General features: G+C 43.7%; 1 protein-coding gene and 1 pseudogene across 2 annotated transcripts in view; both read left to right on the top strand.

Moving 5' to 3' along the window:
- Positions 1 to 3,832, top strand: part of Smim14 (small integral membrane protein 14) — a 38,952-nt gene extending 35,120 nt beyond the window's left edge. For both annotated transcript variants that reach the window (XM_040747116.1, XM_005074375.4), the window contains one exon: positions 425 to 3,832. In XM_040747116.1, coding sequence (XP_040603050.1) covers positions 425 to 457 — 33 coding nt within the window. In that variant the 3' untranslated portion in view covers positions 458 to 3,832. The remainder of the gene's footprint in view (positions 1 to 424) is intronic.
- Positions 3,833 to 13,098: 9,266 nt separating this feature from the next.
- Positions 13,099 to 13,583, top strand: LOC101827679 (annotated as a pseudogene).
- Positions 13,584 to 16,299: the final 2,716 nt, after the last annotated feature.

The raw sequence follows: 16,299 nt of genomic DNA, 5'->3' as shown, positions 1-16,299 counted from the left end.
ATGGCTTCATTGGCACGCACATGTTTTCATTTGCAGATGTACCCTTCCTTCCTTCCTTCCTTCCTTCCTTCCTTCCTTCCTTCCTTCCTTCCTTCCTTCCTTCCCTCTTTCCCTCCTTCCTTCCTCTCCTCCTTTCTTTCCTTCCTTCCTTCTTTCTTTCCTTCCTTCTTTCTTTCATGTTTTGTTTGTTTGTTTGTTTTTCGAGACAGGGTTTCTCTGTGGCTTTGGAGGCTGTCCTGGAACTCCCTCTGTAGACCAGGCTCCCTTTCTTCCATACCACATGCAAACCACTGTATTTACCTTATGTTCACACAAAGAGTGCAACTATGAATTTAGTCTGAAGGGGCTGGGGAACAGGTGTGTTGCTCCTTTTTACGTATTAGATGTATTAAAAGTCACTTAACACATTCTTTTTTAATGCCAGGGACAGGATCCGCCCGCCCCTCCTGTGGACTAATGTTGATGTGGGAAGCAGAGATGTTAAACGCTGTGCAAGACCAAATGACTGAAGATGACCAGAGTACTCTTAACTTTTTCCTTTCCACCTGCAATTTGGGATGGTATTGTTTTCATGAGCTTCTAGAAATTTCACTTGCAAACTGACTTTTGCTTCCTGTGTTGCCACAGTCCTTATTTACGATATACCTGAGTAAATGATTCTGTTGGAAAGTCCACAGGGCTTGTTGGTTGGCCTAAGCTTAAAACATTCCACACGTTGTCCCTGGAACCGTGATCATAATGTCCATGGTGGTTTCTGGCCCGATTGAAGGAAAATTGAGATTTCTGCATTTAAGTATTTTAAGTGGATTTAATAGATTTAAATTTTTTTCATAAGGTATTTATTTGGGGTTATCTGGTATGAGTGACAGAGCCACACTGTATTTTCTTTGCCTTGCCAGTTTACTTGTGGGTGGCAGTTCTTGGGACAGTGACACTTTTAGAGTATTTCCCCTAGAGCCTGCAGGTCTGAGGTACAGTTAGTTGGCTTATGTGGCTAGAATAGGAAAAGTTAACTGGTTCTTTACTGGTTTTTTTAAAATTCCCATTAAAATTTTCTGATGTTAAGAATACATACTTTAAATAAATACGATTGATTAAATAGTGGTTGGTTTAAAGTCCGTTGCGTGTCATTGGAAGCCACTGTATGCTGCTAGCCTTACACGGCTGGTGAAAGGAAAAGCTGAGTCTTTCTGTCTTTGCCAGGTACACTCTCTATCCTGTGCTAATGTGGCTAACATGTCTGTAATGTTTTTTAGTGAATGCCTCTCAACAAGCTTCTCTGCTTCTCTTCGATTCCCACACTTAGCCGTTAAAATGAAATCATCTAATACCTACCTACTTACTTATTTTCACACCTTTTTTATTTGACAAAAATTTCTTTTGTTGCCTCTGACTTTGAAGAAAAAGAAGCCTTTAAAATGAGGTCTTGGTTTATTCCCAGGGAAAAGAGGAGCATGGCAAAGAAGACTATTTCTCCCCTCTGGGCTCGATTCTGTTTGCTGATGGGATGGAGATGTATTGGATTGGGAAGAAGCATGAGAACCTGAAATTTCAAAATGTGTTTAAAAGTAAGAGGTTGCATTGTTCGCCTCAGTTCAAAAAGCAGTGAATACAAGTGGTATTTAAACATGCATGGATGGCCTGGAGTGTTTGTCTAGGAAGTAGCTGCCAGAACCTATTTTGCAATCAGTGTAGAGATTTCCTCGCTCAGGTCAGTCTAGGCTGTCATTGTACAGATCTGAGAAACTATATGTGTGAACTAAATAAACTTGTCCATCATTGCGCCATTGACAGGCCCGTGACCTGGCTCTGTGACACTGGTTGTTTCCCCCATGTGGTGGTTACTCTCTGGCCTGTAAGCATGGTTAAGAGCATCACTTTGTCCTGTGCTGCGACACTGGCTGCTGGTGTCCTTCCTGGCTCCCTTGGTTTTGCCCTCAACACTTGAAATAATGGAACCACCTTTGAAGTACTTGTGCTTATAACGGGGTGACTTAGCCCAGGTAAGTTAAATCCTGAACAAACGAGCACCACGGGGCCACTGAAGGGTTTCTCTTTCGCTGTGGCTTCATAGCTGGCTACCACTTCATAGCTGGTAGCCGGTTTAACACAAAAGCTGAATGTGGCGGCAGTGTTGAGGCCAGACTAAATTATGTAGTGAAGGTCAGGCCATGTTGGGCTGCGTGGGGAGACCTTACCATAAGACACCCCATAAAGGAAAGACGGGACGGGGTGAGGGACTTAGAGCTGAATGAACAAAATTGGAACGGCACCAAATGGAGTGACATCCCTGCAGCACTTCTCCCTCACCTCTAACTGAAGGTCTGCACACGGGCGCCAGCAGCCTGTCTGCTTCCTAACCTGCTGACGCGAGACCTGACGGAGAGCTGATGTGTTCACTCAACCTGCCTCACCGTGGCTTAAAAGAAATGGACAAAATGTGGCTACAGAACATCTGCTGCTAGAGACCTGGCAGTGTGGGTTCTTATTCTAGATGTTCATTTCAGTCACATGCACTTCCTGTGTCTAAATACCATAGCCTCAGAGATTTTACTTTCCAGCACAGAAAGGGCTTAGTTACATGTTCACCAGAAGTGTGTGTGATCACAACTGTATAGACATTGGACATCTCCAAAGCTGCCTGGCATTGGTGGTGCATGCCTTTAATGCCAGCACTTGGGAGGCAGAGGCAGGACAAGCTAAAAAAAAAATACAGAGAAACCCTCTCTTGAAAAACCAAAAATGGAAAAAGAAAAGAAATCTCCAGAACTGGAGAGATGGCTCAGCCATTAAAGGCTAGGCTCTCAACCAAAAATACAAGAAAAATCCACTCCAGATATGTCAATGCCTGTTAACAGTTGAGTTTCTTTGAGAAATACTTGGTCTTGGGCTTTTGGGTTTGTTTGTTTGTTTTTCTTTGTTATTTTGTTTTCTTTGGAAATTTTTCTGCATTCCTAAAATGGTGATATCCTGCATAGAATATTATTATTAAACTCACTAATACTTACATCATTCTCTTCTTGAAACTTCTACATGTTTTAATTGACCATGTTCTTGCCCCATTATTTAGCTTGCAAGCATTCACTTGATCTGCAGCTACAATTCTCTTAAAATAGCAAAAGTAAAAGAGGAAGTTTACATTCCTGTCACTTTGGGCCGTTTGTGCTGTCTGGAGTCCATTTGAGAGTCATTTCATACTGTTTTACACAACATCTAGTAGTTTTGTTTTTCTGTCTTCCACATGGGGCAGGTTAAAACTAGGACTGGTGTTAGCAAAAGGTTTTATTGTGTATCTAAACACTGTCCTGTGGTTAGTAAGTTTTATGGTGTACAAGGTTTCTCAGAGTGTCCACTGAGGATTGCCACCCCATGGTTCCCTTAGTGTCAGTGACAGTGTTTATAAACTCACATCTTAGATGTTTGAAGGAATTGTGGAAGCCTGTCATTCTAAAGTCTGTCTCTTGGTGATTTTGTGCTCAAGCTTGACCAGCTCAATTTAAAACAGAGAACAACTTGAAGAAGGAAAAGTGAAGAGAGTTAATAGCAAATGATTTGAATGTTGTTGTTGCAATAGAAAATAGGAACCATCTTAACATTTCTCAGTGAAGAACCCTGAGTGTTTGTTACATGTCTAATGATTATTTGTGAAGAGCAAAAGTGGCCATGTGATGTACTAAATGTAATTTGCTGTTTCTAAATGTTTAAATCATGCCAAACAAATCAGTCCGTGCCATCTCACATTTATTGTTAATCTTTTACTGAGTACTTGGATTGGGGCAAAGGGCTTGTACTATGCACTTTTTATTAATGAATAAATAGAAAACGTTAGTAACACTGTTTTCTGTTTGGCTTTTGTGGGAAACGATACCTCTTCTACTTAGTAAAGTGTTAACATCCTGGGTTCCTAGTTAAAACTTTTCAACTCAAGATATTCCTAAGAAATAAGAAAAATATTTACATAATATCCCAGGATGAAGCCCAGTGGATAGAGCCTTCATGCATGAAGCTCTGTGTTTCATCACCCACACTTCAGAGGTAAGGCATGGTGGCACACATCTGTAATTCCAGCCCTTGGGAATCGAGTGCAAGGTCACCCCGTGACATAGCAAGTTTGAAGCCAGCCTTGGATGCAGGAGACCTTGTCACAATTTTTAAACAAAATAAAAAGTATGGGGTCAGTATTCAAAAGAAAAGGGTCTACGAACCACTAGGAAGTTACAGTACATTTCTTTGGTTATCTTTTTCCTCCTAGACTGTGGTTCAAACAGACATTTTCTTTGAGGGAGTAATATGCAGCAGTATTTTTCTGAGCAGTCATTTGTACCTGTAAACTGCACTGAAATCACACAGAGCTAAAATTTTCCTTTTGCTCTGACCTGGAAAGTGTTCAGACACAAAAAGCATGATGTATGTATGTATGTATGTATGTATGTATGTATGTATGTATACATACATATGTGGGGTAATGTCTTTGTGTCCGGGGCCATTGAGTACTCTTTAATCCAGATGGAGGTAGCTGAACTGGTTAGTTGAACAATTATAGGAGCTTGGTGTTGGGCCAGTCCTAGAGGGTTGGTTTCTTTTGACAGAGGGTGAGGCACCAAGATTTAGCTGGGTAACTCTAAGAGGATGATGGAAAAGGTTCACTTTTGTTAAACACTCTTTAAGCTACCCTCAGCAACCTGGTCCTACTTACTCCTTTAAATTTTTCTAACTTTTTTTCTAATATCTGGGGCTGACTGGGTTAAAAATGAAATCTTTTTGTTTACCATCTATCTATCTATATCTATCTATCTATCTATGTATCTATCTATCTACCTACCTACCTACCTACCTACCTACCTATCTTCCCTTGAGACAAGGGTTCTCTGTGTATCCCTGGCTGTCCTGGAACTTACTCTATAGACACACTGACCTTAAACTTGCAGAGATACATCTGCTTCTGCCTCTGCCTCTGCCTCCTAAGTGCTGGGATTAAAGTATATTTTATTATCATTCAGCTAAATTAAACATTTAATCATCCTCGGTCTGGTGGTGGTGGCTCACACCTTTAATCCCAGCACTCGGGAGGCAGAGGCAGGCGGATCTCTGTGAGTTTGAGGCCAGCCTGGTCTACAGAGCGAGTGCCAGGACAGGCTACAAATTGACAGAGAGCAAAAACCAACAAACAAACAAAAAACCCAAAACACTTAATCCTCCTGTTACCATGTTCTAAGTATTAGAATTGCAAGTGTATCTAAACACAACCAACTAGTGTGTGGTAATACAATCCAAAGTGTAAAATATTCATGAACCCTACTGATGCAATTAAGTCACTGAATAAATGAGACAAAAGTGCTTAAAAACTGTTCTGTTCTAGAACTGAGAAACCAAAGCTAAAATCATTCCTTTTTGCCCATTAATATTTATATTCATGGGCTGGGAATTCGCTGAGAACTAATTCCATTGCAGTAGAATTACTTTTTACACAGCAATTTGTGGATATTTCCTGATTCCTAGAAGTAACACATTTTATAATGTGAGATTGCTCTTGTGAGAGTGATGAAGACAAATGACTTCATGAGTGACTCCCAGCTGGAGTCTGTCCCATTGGTATGAAAGGCCAGGAAGATAAAAACGCTATCAACTGGTCACGGTTGTGCCTACCTGCAGCTCTGTACTCAGGAGACTGAAGACCATGTTTAAAGCTACCTTGTGCCCCAAAGCAAGACACTGTCTCTAAGAAAATCAAAACCTATTTTAGTAACTAGTAAGGATGACATTTTGCAAAGAGTAGCTCTAAGATGTTAGTAGTGTGAATTTTCATTTCACATAACTAACTTTGTGGTGGTCGAGAAAAATCATCGTTTGCGGCCGTGAGTTCAATTCCCAGCAATGCATACACACGGTTACTTCTAATTATAAGGTACTTACAAAGGTTGACAAAGAAGGTGAGATCATGTCAGGAACCAGTAATCGCTTAAGAAAGAATTCTCGGAGCAGGTATCTGAGCTGAGACCTGAACCGTGCCGTGGTGTGGTAAAGAATGGGGGCAGCAAGTAAAATTGCCACTCTCGGGATGACAGGATAAGATCAAAGGAGCTCAGAAAGAAGTCTCTGTCTCCCCGACCCCAGGACAACATAAAATAGTTTATATTTTATTCACATCCATTGGGGGTTTGTTTGTTTATTTCTTTTTTTCATCTTATGAAAGTCTTAAGGCTTCGAATGCCAGATACAAACTTTGGAATCACTCTGGACATAAAGGAAAGTCATTGGCCACGGAGACAATGGAATTGTTTATAATCTCATTCTGTGTACACGGATTGCGTGACTCAGGAAAGGGCACACACTGTAGAGCACGTGTGAAGCTTGGCCTCAACTCCTACCCAGCTCCACACACAACAAAAGAAGGGAAGGGAGGGAGACGAGGTAGCGGCTAACAAGCCATGGGGGTTGGGATGAAGGTGTCAGTGGCTTTGGCAGGTTTGGGTACTTTGGAGTGCTGCCAATAGATCAGCAATGGTCAGGTGATGGATCAAGGGAAAAGTAGAAAATGAGAGTGACAGCTCATCTGGGAGCCTGCGCAGCTGGTGGATGATAGAAACAGATGGGAAAGTTTATGGAAAAGGAAACGCATGGTGAGAAGAAGCAAGATGCCAAGAAATTTCCCTTAGTCATGTTGACTTGCTGGAATAAAGACCAAGTGGTTGGCGGGGAGTGTGTGCCTGTAATCCCAGCACTTGGAGGCAGGAGGATCGAGGGCTAGACGCCAGTCAGGGATGGGGAAACACAAGACTGACCCCAGTAATTTAAAACAAACTTGAATGCACACAGCAGTCCAGCAGTGTAAGTGATGTCCGGTTCAGACACCTGCTTCACATACCACCCAGACTCTTATCCTGGTGCTCTGTCATCTAGAAGTATAGCTCCTTAAAGTATGGCTTATAACCCTATAAGGGGATTGCTTTAGCTGATTGTGGGGGTTGGGGAAAATGACACCAGCAAACGGTTTTTGAATGTGCAAAATCAAACAATGAATCAGAGGTGTTTTTGACAACACTCATGTTGCATTGTGTGACTTCACTGGTGCCTTGGTTCTGCACACTCAACACGTGCACCTTGCACTGAGCATGTAAGGCTATTATGTTTTAAATGGCAGTGGCTTTACTGTGCATAGGTCTTCAGTTTTTGGAGAAATGTAACAGTTCATGAAAAACAAAGATTTTTCCGGGTGTTGGTGGCGCACACCTTTAATCCCAGCACTCGGGAGGCAGAGGCAAGTGGATCTCTGTGAGTTCGAGACCAGCCCGGTCTACAGAGTGAGTTCCAGGACAGGCTCCAAAACAATACAGAGAAACCCTGTCTTGAAAAACCAAAAAAAAAAAAAAAAAAAAAAGGATTTTAAATGTTTTCCTACTGTCATTCCTCTGTGTTTATTTAAGTATCAAAATTGTACATCTTTGGTTGTTTTTCTCCCCTATTTAGCACCATCAGGTCTGTCTGTAGGTCTGTGTGGAGGCATAATTTTGTTTTTTGTTTGTTTAATTTTTCGAGACAGGATTTCTCTGTGTAGCTTTGTAGACTAGGCTGGCCTCGAACTCACAGAAATCTGCCTGCTTCAGCCTCCCAAGTAGTGGTGGCGCACACCTTTGATCCCAGCACTAGGGAAGCAGGTAAATCTCTGAGTTTGAGGCCATCCTGGTGTACAGAGTGAGTTCCAGGACAGTCACACAGAGAAACACTGTCTCAAAAAATTTTTTTCTAACATTAAAAGAAAAAGAAAAGCAACAGTTGTTTTACCACATAAAGGACTGCATAACTCCAGTTATGGAGGAGATGCATAAGAATGCTCATGTTGCTGCCTAAGAGAATCCTGTCTATGAGAGGAGGCACAAAGGGAGGAAGAGATGGAACTGTCCCCAAACGGCCCTTGCCCAGAAGACGGGCTAGCTCCAAAAACAGCAAGCTGTCCCAGAGCCAGGAATAGGCTGCTGAAAGCTAAAGCCTTTTTTTTTCCCCCAGAAAAACAATAAACCCGATGGGTGGTGGTGCACACCTTTAATCCCAGCACTCGGGAGGCAGAGGCAGGTGGATCTCTGTGAGTTCGAGGCCAGCCTGGTCTACAGAGTGCGTTCTGGGTACTTGCCACCAAGCATGAACCTGAGTTGGGCCCCTGGAACCCACATGGTGGAAGGAGATAACTGACCTTCATAAGCTGTCCTTTCACCTCCACACCCACAAGCAAGGTGTCACATGTGCCCCTATACAGTCACAAAAATAGATAATTAAAATTCTTTTAAAGATTCTTTATGTTATGAATGAGTGCTCTATCTGCATGTGCAATTTTATGCCATAAGAGGGCATCAGATCCCACTATAGATGGTTGTGAGCCACCATGTGGTTGCTAGGAATTGAACTCGGGTCCTCTGGATGAGCAGCCAGTGCTCTTAACCACTGAGCCATCTCTCCAGCCCCTGATAATTAAAATTCTTTTTTGAGAATTCCAACATGGATGAGGACGGGACCTACACCTAGCTGAGGCGCTATTGACAAATGGTGGCTGCTGGGGAGAGTCATTTTTCGTTGGGGGTGTGGCCACCTGTAGGTTGCCCATGCTCCAGGGAATGTCCCCATATATACCTGTGCATATGGACAGCACTACCTAGACTGAGTGGATAATTGAAAAAAGCTTTCCAATCCTGACTACAAGATAACAACAGAAAAAGAAAAAGAAACAATGGTTGAGTTAGCCACCCGCAGCTGCAGCTGCACCAAGGACAGGGCCATTAAGTTCATCATTGGAAACAGTAGAGGCCACTGCCATCAGGGACATTTCCAAAGCTTGTGTCTTGGATGCTTAGCTGTTTCCCCAGCTCTGTGAGAAGCTGTGGAACAGCAGGAGCTGTGCCATCCACCCAAGGTGAAAGAACCGATCTCATGGAGCTCAGGACGGATCGCCCCCTCTGCACTTTAGACTGGCTGTGCTGCCTCACAACCTCCGCCAAAGCCTTTAAAGCCATTTCCAGGGGAAATAAAATGGAAATCATATTTTAAAAGGAAGACGTTAGGAAGAGGACCTTTGGGGGGTATCTCAGGGAGTTTGGGTGAGGGGGTGGATATGCTTAAAATACATTGTATACATGTATGAAATTCTCAATAAAATATGAACATTGGTGTGATGTAATCATGAATGTAGGCAAAACACCCATACACTTTTTAAAAATTGTATTAAAAAGTTGTTGGTGGGCCAGGCATTGGTGGCGCATGCCTTTAATCCCAGCACTCAGAGGCAGAGGCAGGTGGATCTCCATGAGTTTGAGGACAGCCTGGTCTACAGAGTGGAGTTCTAGGACAGGCTTCAAAGCTACAGAGAAAGCCTGTCTTGGAAGAAGAAAAGAATGGAGCTGGGCAGTGATGGTTCACACCTTTAGTCCCAGCACTTGATCTCTGTGAGTTCAAGGACAGTCTTGTGTACATGGTGAGTTCCAGAACAGCCAGGGCTACACAGAGAAACTGTCTCAAGAAAGGAAGCAAGACAAGGAAGAACACGGTAGGAGAGGAAACAGCTGGAAAACAAGGACAGCCACGGCGCGCAGTCCCAGAACCCCAGCATAAATCAAACCTCTAAGAGGCAGGATCAACTATGTCCCATTGTGCGGAGCCATCCAAGCACCAGGCAAAGAACGGCATGTTTGAACTAGTGAAATGGGCATGTAAAGTTGCTTTGCCGCCAGGCCTGATGGCCTGAGTCCTGTCCTTGGGACTCAGCGTGTGAATGCAAAGAACCAATTCCCTCCAGCTCTCTGACCTCTCCGTGTGCACGCACAATAAGTAAATTACGCAAAGAACCAATTCCCTCCAGCTCTCTGACCTCTCCGTGTGCACACACAGTAAATAAGTTTAAAGAGTTTGAATATTTTGGCTAAACACATTTATCGATCAACTTCACAAAAAAATGCCAGTGGCATGATGGGAGCTGAGCAGTTAGTATGAGGGAGGAGAAGAAAATATGAGCAACTTTTTGGAGTTCTTCCATGAGGGGAACAGAGAATTTAGGGAATTACTTCAGCAGGACATTTGTGGAAGAGGAAAAGCCTTGCATTGTTACTGGTTGGTTTGTTGGTTGGCTGGTTTGTGACACAGTCTCACATAGCTCAGGCTGGATGTAAACTCACTCTGTAGCCAAGGATGACTTTGAACTTCTGATCTTTAGGATTCCACCTTTCCAGTACTCCCAAGACAGGTGTGCACCACCGTACCTGGCTTGTTCTCAGATCTCCCTCACTACCATCTTCCTACCCCCATCCACACTGCTGACCTCACTGTGATAACGTTAGAAACCATGAGGATTGATCCTGACCTGTTTGTCACTATCCCGGGCTGTTTGTCACTCTGCCTCTCTATAAGGTCCTGGTTATCTCCTAAGCTGGTGCATTCTGAAATCCTTATGTCCCAAACCAAAACTCAAAGGACATCAGCAGCAAGAGTCCTGTATCTTCAGTTTTCTCTTTGAATACTCCCGTCACTGAAACCTGGAACTTCCTGAGGGCTTTCCATTGCTCGAAATGGAAGCTCTCTTCTTTTCCACCTCCTCTAACCAAAGGGTATAGAGGTGAAGTAAGCATGGTCCTAATGTCCTATGTTTACTGCTGCACAATTCTGTCGCCCTAAAATTCCCAACTCAGTGGACCTATGATAGACACCTGTAATCCATCTGGAAGGTGCAGGCAGAAGGACCAGGAGTTCCCCTGCCTCACAGTAAGATTTAGGTCAGCCCTACATGAGCTCTGTGTGTTTGTTTGTGTGTTTGTTTGCTTGTTTTTTCCCTGTGTTGTGCAGCCCTACCTGTCCTGGATCTCACTCTGTAGACCAGGCTGGCCTCGAACGCAGAGATCGACCTGCCTCTGCCTCCTGGGTGCTGGCACTGAAGGTGTGTGCCACCCCTGCCTGGCTCTGTTTTTTAAACGAATCAAGATCACTAATTTGTATGGCGTCTTCTGCTGCTTCCATAGCTCCTCGAATGTGTTCTGTCGCTCGACCTTCTTTTCTGTCTCCATGTCATGCTCTCACCCCTCCTCCCGCCTTCCCTCTTTACAAAGATCGATGCTGATGGGACCCGAGGCTCTGTGAGTGCTAAGCATGTAGTTTATCACTGAGCTGGACCCCAGCCCCAAAACATCATGTCTCTAACTCTCGAACCTTAATGGCAATATGTGTCAAATGTGGGAAACGGAGGGTTGATGACTAATTTTAGGGACTTCCTCAAAGCCTGAGCCATTTGCTTGGCACCTGGAACTTTATGCCTGGATTATGGGTCCCAGGAAGGTTTCCTTTGTTTGAAAGGCAAGCCTTCCTTTTATAATGGGCTAGTCTCAGGCAGATCACTTTTAGAAAGGGTGTTTGTAGAATTCAACAGCTGGGAATGGGTTCCCTAAAATGTGTTTGTCCAAAGCAAAGCTAACTTTTACAGTAAAAGGTTTCAGGCTAGAAGATGGCTCAGTGGTAAGAACACTTGCAGGGAAAGCATGAGGGCCAGAGTTCAGATCCCAACACCCATATAAAAAGCCTGACCTACTCATGTGCTTGTCATCCCAGTGCTGCGGAAGGCGGAGAGAGAGGAAGGATCACTGTGGCTTCCTGCCCAGCAGCTTAGATCCAGCTTCAGTGACACAACCTCTAAGGAATAAAGCCAAGAGTAACAGAGCAGAGTGCTGGACGTCCTCTGACCTCCCACAGGGAACACAGAGAGAGAGAGAGAGAGAGAGAGAGAGAGAGAGAGAGAGAGAGAGAGAGAGAGAGAGAGAGAGAGAGTGCTGGATGTCCTCTGACCTCCCACAGGGAACACACACACACACACAGAGAGAGAGAGAGAGAGAGAGAGAGAGAGAGAGAGAGAGAGAGAGAGAGAGAGAGAGTGCTGGATGTCCTCTGACCTCCCACAGGGTACACAAACAACACACATACAGAGAGACACAGAGAGAGGGAGGAAAGGAGGAGGAGGAGGAAGAAGAAGAAGAAGAAGAAGAAGAAGAAGAAGAAGAAGAAGAAGAAGAAGAAGAAGAAGAAGAAGAAGAAGAAGAAGAAGAAGAAGAAGAAGAAGAAGAAGAAGAAGAAGAAGAAGAAGAAGAAGAAGAAGAAGAAGAAGAAGAAGAAGAAGAGAATGCTGGATGTCCTCTTATCTTATCTTGAATGGGACAAGAGTATACCACACACACACACACACACACTTGATCCTTGGTGTAGTTGGTGTAGTGTAGGCAGGGGGGATGGGGACACAGGATGGGCTGATGATTTTTACCAAGATCTGCATTAACCTTTACTTTGAAGCATCTCTAGAGACTGTAGTTTCTCTGAATCTCAATGGCTGCTCTTAGTCATGCTACCTTCAGCTGTAGATGACTAAACTGACCTTCCCAAGTTCAGTTTTCATTCCTCTATGTCTTCAATTTTAAGTTAGTGGCTGTTTTCTTTAGGATCTAAGATATCTCAACCTGAGGAGGTAGCCATGAACTACTCTGTAAAGTGTTCTCTCTGTATCTCTCTAACTTTTTAGTTTTCTCTATCTCTCTATTTTTTGAGTGAGGGTATTTTGTCATTCGGGCTGGCTATGTAGCTGAAGATGGCCCTGACCTCTTGCCCCCATCACCATGGCTTGAGTGCTGGGAGATCTACTATCTGTCTTCATAAAGTCTATGTCTTTAGCTGTGCCTGGTAGCACACATCTTTAACTCTAGAACTCAGGAAGCAGAGGAAGGCAAATTTCTGAGCTCAAGGCCAGCCTGGTCTACATAGTGAACTCCAGGGCAGCTTGGTCTACATTGAAAGACCCTGTGTCAATAAAGCCATTGTAATTTTGCATTTATTTGTGTGATTATTTGATATTTCCCAATAGAACAAAATTAATATTTACAAAGGCAAGGAAATGTGGTGTTCTTTACTCACAAGGAGGGTCCCAGTGACAAACAGTCCTGTCACTCAGTAAACACTTGATGGAAAATTCTTGTTGGTTGTATAAAAAACAATTAAAGAATTTTTAACTGCTTTCCACCCTCTTGGCACCTGTAGGGCCTGCTGGGAACAGGACTTCTAAAAGGCAGATATGTCTGATGGCTGTGGTGCAAGGCCATTTTTGCCGGCTATAAGTGAGGTCTCCGGAACGAGCACACAGCTCTTCTTAAAACTGAAGGTGTTTATGCCCGAGATGAAACAGAATTCTACTTGGGCAAGAGATGTGCTCATGTGTATAAAGCAAAAACAACCTATAGGGGGCTGGAGACATGGCTCAGAGGTTAAGAGCACTGACTGCTCTTCCAGGGGTCATGAGTTCAATTCCCAGCAACCACATGGTGGCTCACAACCATCTACAATTTAATCTGGTGCTCTCTTCTGGCATGTAGGCAGAACACTGTGTATGTAATAAATAAATAAATCTTTAAAAAAAACCAACCTATAGGCAATCCAAACAAAACCGAGTGATCAGGGGAAAAGCAACTCGGGCCCATGGAAACAGTGGAGTGATTTGCGACCAATTCCGAAGCAACCTTCCTGCAAAGGCTACTGGACACAGAATCCGTGTGATGCTGTACCCTTCCAGGATTTAAATTAATGAAAAGTAAATAAAAGTGGATTTGTGCTCTTGTAAAAACTAAAACTACTAAAAATTTCTAATTAAATAAAATTGTATTATTATTATTTATTTTTATTTTTTTGCTGGGTAGTGGTGGCATGCACCTTTAATCTCAGCACAAGCAGGTGGGTCTCTGAGTTTGAGGCCAGCCTCGTCTAGAGAGCTACAGAGCAGTTCCAGGACAGCCAGGGCTACATGAAGAAACCCTGTCTTGAAAAACTAACCACAAGCAAAACAATTGTTTTAGTCTTTCTGCAAGAAGCTTCCACTATAGGCTGATTCCATGTGGAAGATCACCACATAAAGCAGATGAAGGTGACTTGAAGGAGAATTCCTGGGAAGAATCTGTGTTGCAAAGACAGACTGATTAGAATTTCAGTGTGTGGAGAGGTTGGAATGTTGCAGGTCAAGAGCTAATTGAATTACAGTTTATCTTGGGCTATCTTTAGCCTCCTAAATAGCCATTCCTTGTCCATCTTTGTGTTGGACCTAGCATCGTGTAGTAGCAGCACGAAAACATTTGGAAGCTAGGAATGGTATTAGGTAGTTCCTGAGGTCTATAGGAAGATCTCTCCACTTGACCTTCAGCTGTCTGATGTTTCAGCGTATTTGAAAAGTAATTCGATTTGTAACCTAGGTTCTCTGCAAGAGCAGTAAATGCTCTTAATTGCTGAGCCCTGTCTTCAGGACACCCACCTCTTTGAGACAAGGTCTTATCACTGTACTGGCTGGCCTGGAAAGAGCTACGTAGACCACTCTGGCCTTGAACTCACAGGGATCTGCCTGCTTCTGCCTCCTGAGTGCTGAGATTGAAAGCGTGTTGCCACCATGCCAGGTCCATTTTATTTCTTTCTAAGTCCCTAATACCTTAAAGGAAGATTTGCATATAAAGCAGGTGGAAGGGACTTAAAGGGAGCTTGATTCTCATATCTGCTAGCCTTACACAATCACAGCAGAGTCTATGGCAAAGTCTAGAACACACTTGTGAAAGAACAGGTACAAAACTAAATAAGGTATTACGAAAATGTTTTGTCTTCATGGGTCTTCTTTTGCTTTCTGAGACAGGGTTTGCTTAGTTAGACAATTTCATACTTTCATATAATATATTTTAATCATATTCACCTCTCATTCCTATCTGTTATAACAGGAACCCTCACTTTATTTTTTGAGATTCACATTCACATTTTATCTTTAAACATACACTACCTGAAAATACAAAAAAATATGTTAGTGGGCTACAGAAATATTGTCTTGCCTTGAGGACAATTGAGAACTGAGATTGCCCCAGGCCACTGTATAATGAAATGTATGTTGACTGTGTTGGTTGGTTTTTTTCAATTTCACACAAATTAGGGTCATCTTGGAAGAGTGAACCTCAGCTGAGGAATTGCCTCGGTCTGATTGACCTCTAGATTATCTATCAGGGTCTTCTTGGTTAATGATTGATATGGGAGGTCGCAGCCCGCTGTGGTGGCACCACTCTTGAACAGGTGGTCCTGAACCTTAAGAGAAAGCAAACCGAGCAACCACGGAGAGCAAGCCAGCCAGCAGCATCTCCCTTGGTTTTCTTGCCTCCGCTTTCTACACTGAATTTATGTCCTGACTTCCCTTGATCGTATACTGTTACCTTGTAACCTGCAAAGTGAAAATAACCTTTCTCTCTTGAGTTGTTTTGGGTCAGTTTTTAATCACAGAAACAGAGCAGCAGGCTAGGACACAGAATGGTACAAGATAGTGGGCACTGTTGTGACAGATCTGGCCATCACTTCATTTTTTGAGACAGGGTTTCTCATGGAACATTTGGCGAGACTCTCTGGTCAGCAAGCCCCAGGGTTCCTCCTATCTGCCTCCTGATTGATTTCATAAGTCTGGCTCAGATGACTTTTTGTTTTTGTTTTTTGAGACAGGGTTTCTCTGTGTTGTTTTGGAGGCTGTCCTTGTAGGGAAAAGTGACCAGTCAAAGAAACACACCCTGAGCAGAGCCAAAGAAACACACTTTGGCCCTGCAACCAGAACTAAAGAAATGCATCCTAACCTTGAAACCAGTACCAAAGGAACACACTTTGTCCCTGCAATCAGTCAGTGAAAGAAATGCACCCTGGCCCTAAAATTAGAGCCAAAAGGCTAAAAAGGACCAGAGAAAGAAACACACTTTGGCCCTGAAACCATAGTCAAATCTGACCCTCATCCTGTGCAGAAAACTACCCAATCCTGGAGCAGAGCTCTAGCCAATCTGAGCTCAACATGAAAATCTGACCAATCCCCACACTGGAAGCCCTATAGAAACCCTGTATCTGTTCAGCTTGTGTCTGTTCATGCTACCTGGCTGTCCTCTGCCACTCTGGCAGAGGGCAGCCCCTCTCCTAGATTCTTCCCGCCCAATAAACCCCTTCAATGAGCTTTGGGTGAAGATCTTTTGCAGCAGTGGAGCAGAGGTGACCCTGGGCAGAGGCAGAGTGAGCAGACAGAGCAGAGCAAGCAGGGCCTTAACACTTTTGCCAGGGAACCTTCCCCTGGCAGATCGGCTCTGAACTGTAGCAACTTCACCTGGGAAACCTCCTGCCGGAGCAAAACTGCTACACTGGGCAAACATCCCCAGCTGGAAGACCCTGTTGTGGAGGAGTGAAGCCAGAGCGGAGTGGATACACTCCCCAGTACAACCTGTGGTAGTCCTTGGCTCCCGAGCTCCA

The sequence above is a fragment of the Mesocricetus auratus genome, unplaced genomic scaffold (genome assembly GCF_017639785.1).
Source record: "Mesocricetus auratus isolate SY011 unplaced genomic scaffold, BCM_Maur_2.0 Super-Scaffold_100006, whole genome shotgun sequence".
NCBI lineage: Eukaryota > Metazoa > Chordata > Mammalia > Rodentia > Cricetidae > Mesocricetus > Mesocricetus auratus.
The sequence above is the reverse complement of the archived record's forward strand: the minus strand, read 5'-3'. Positions and strand labels throughout refer to the sequence as shown.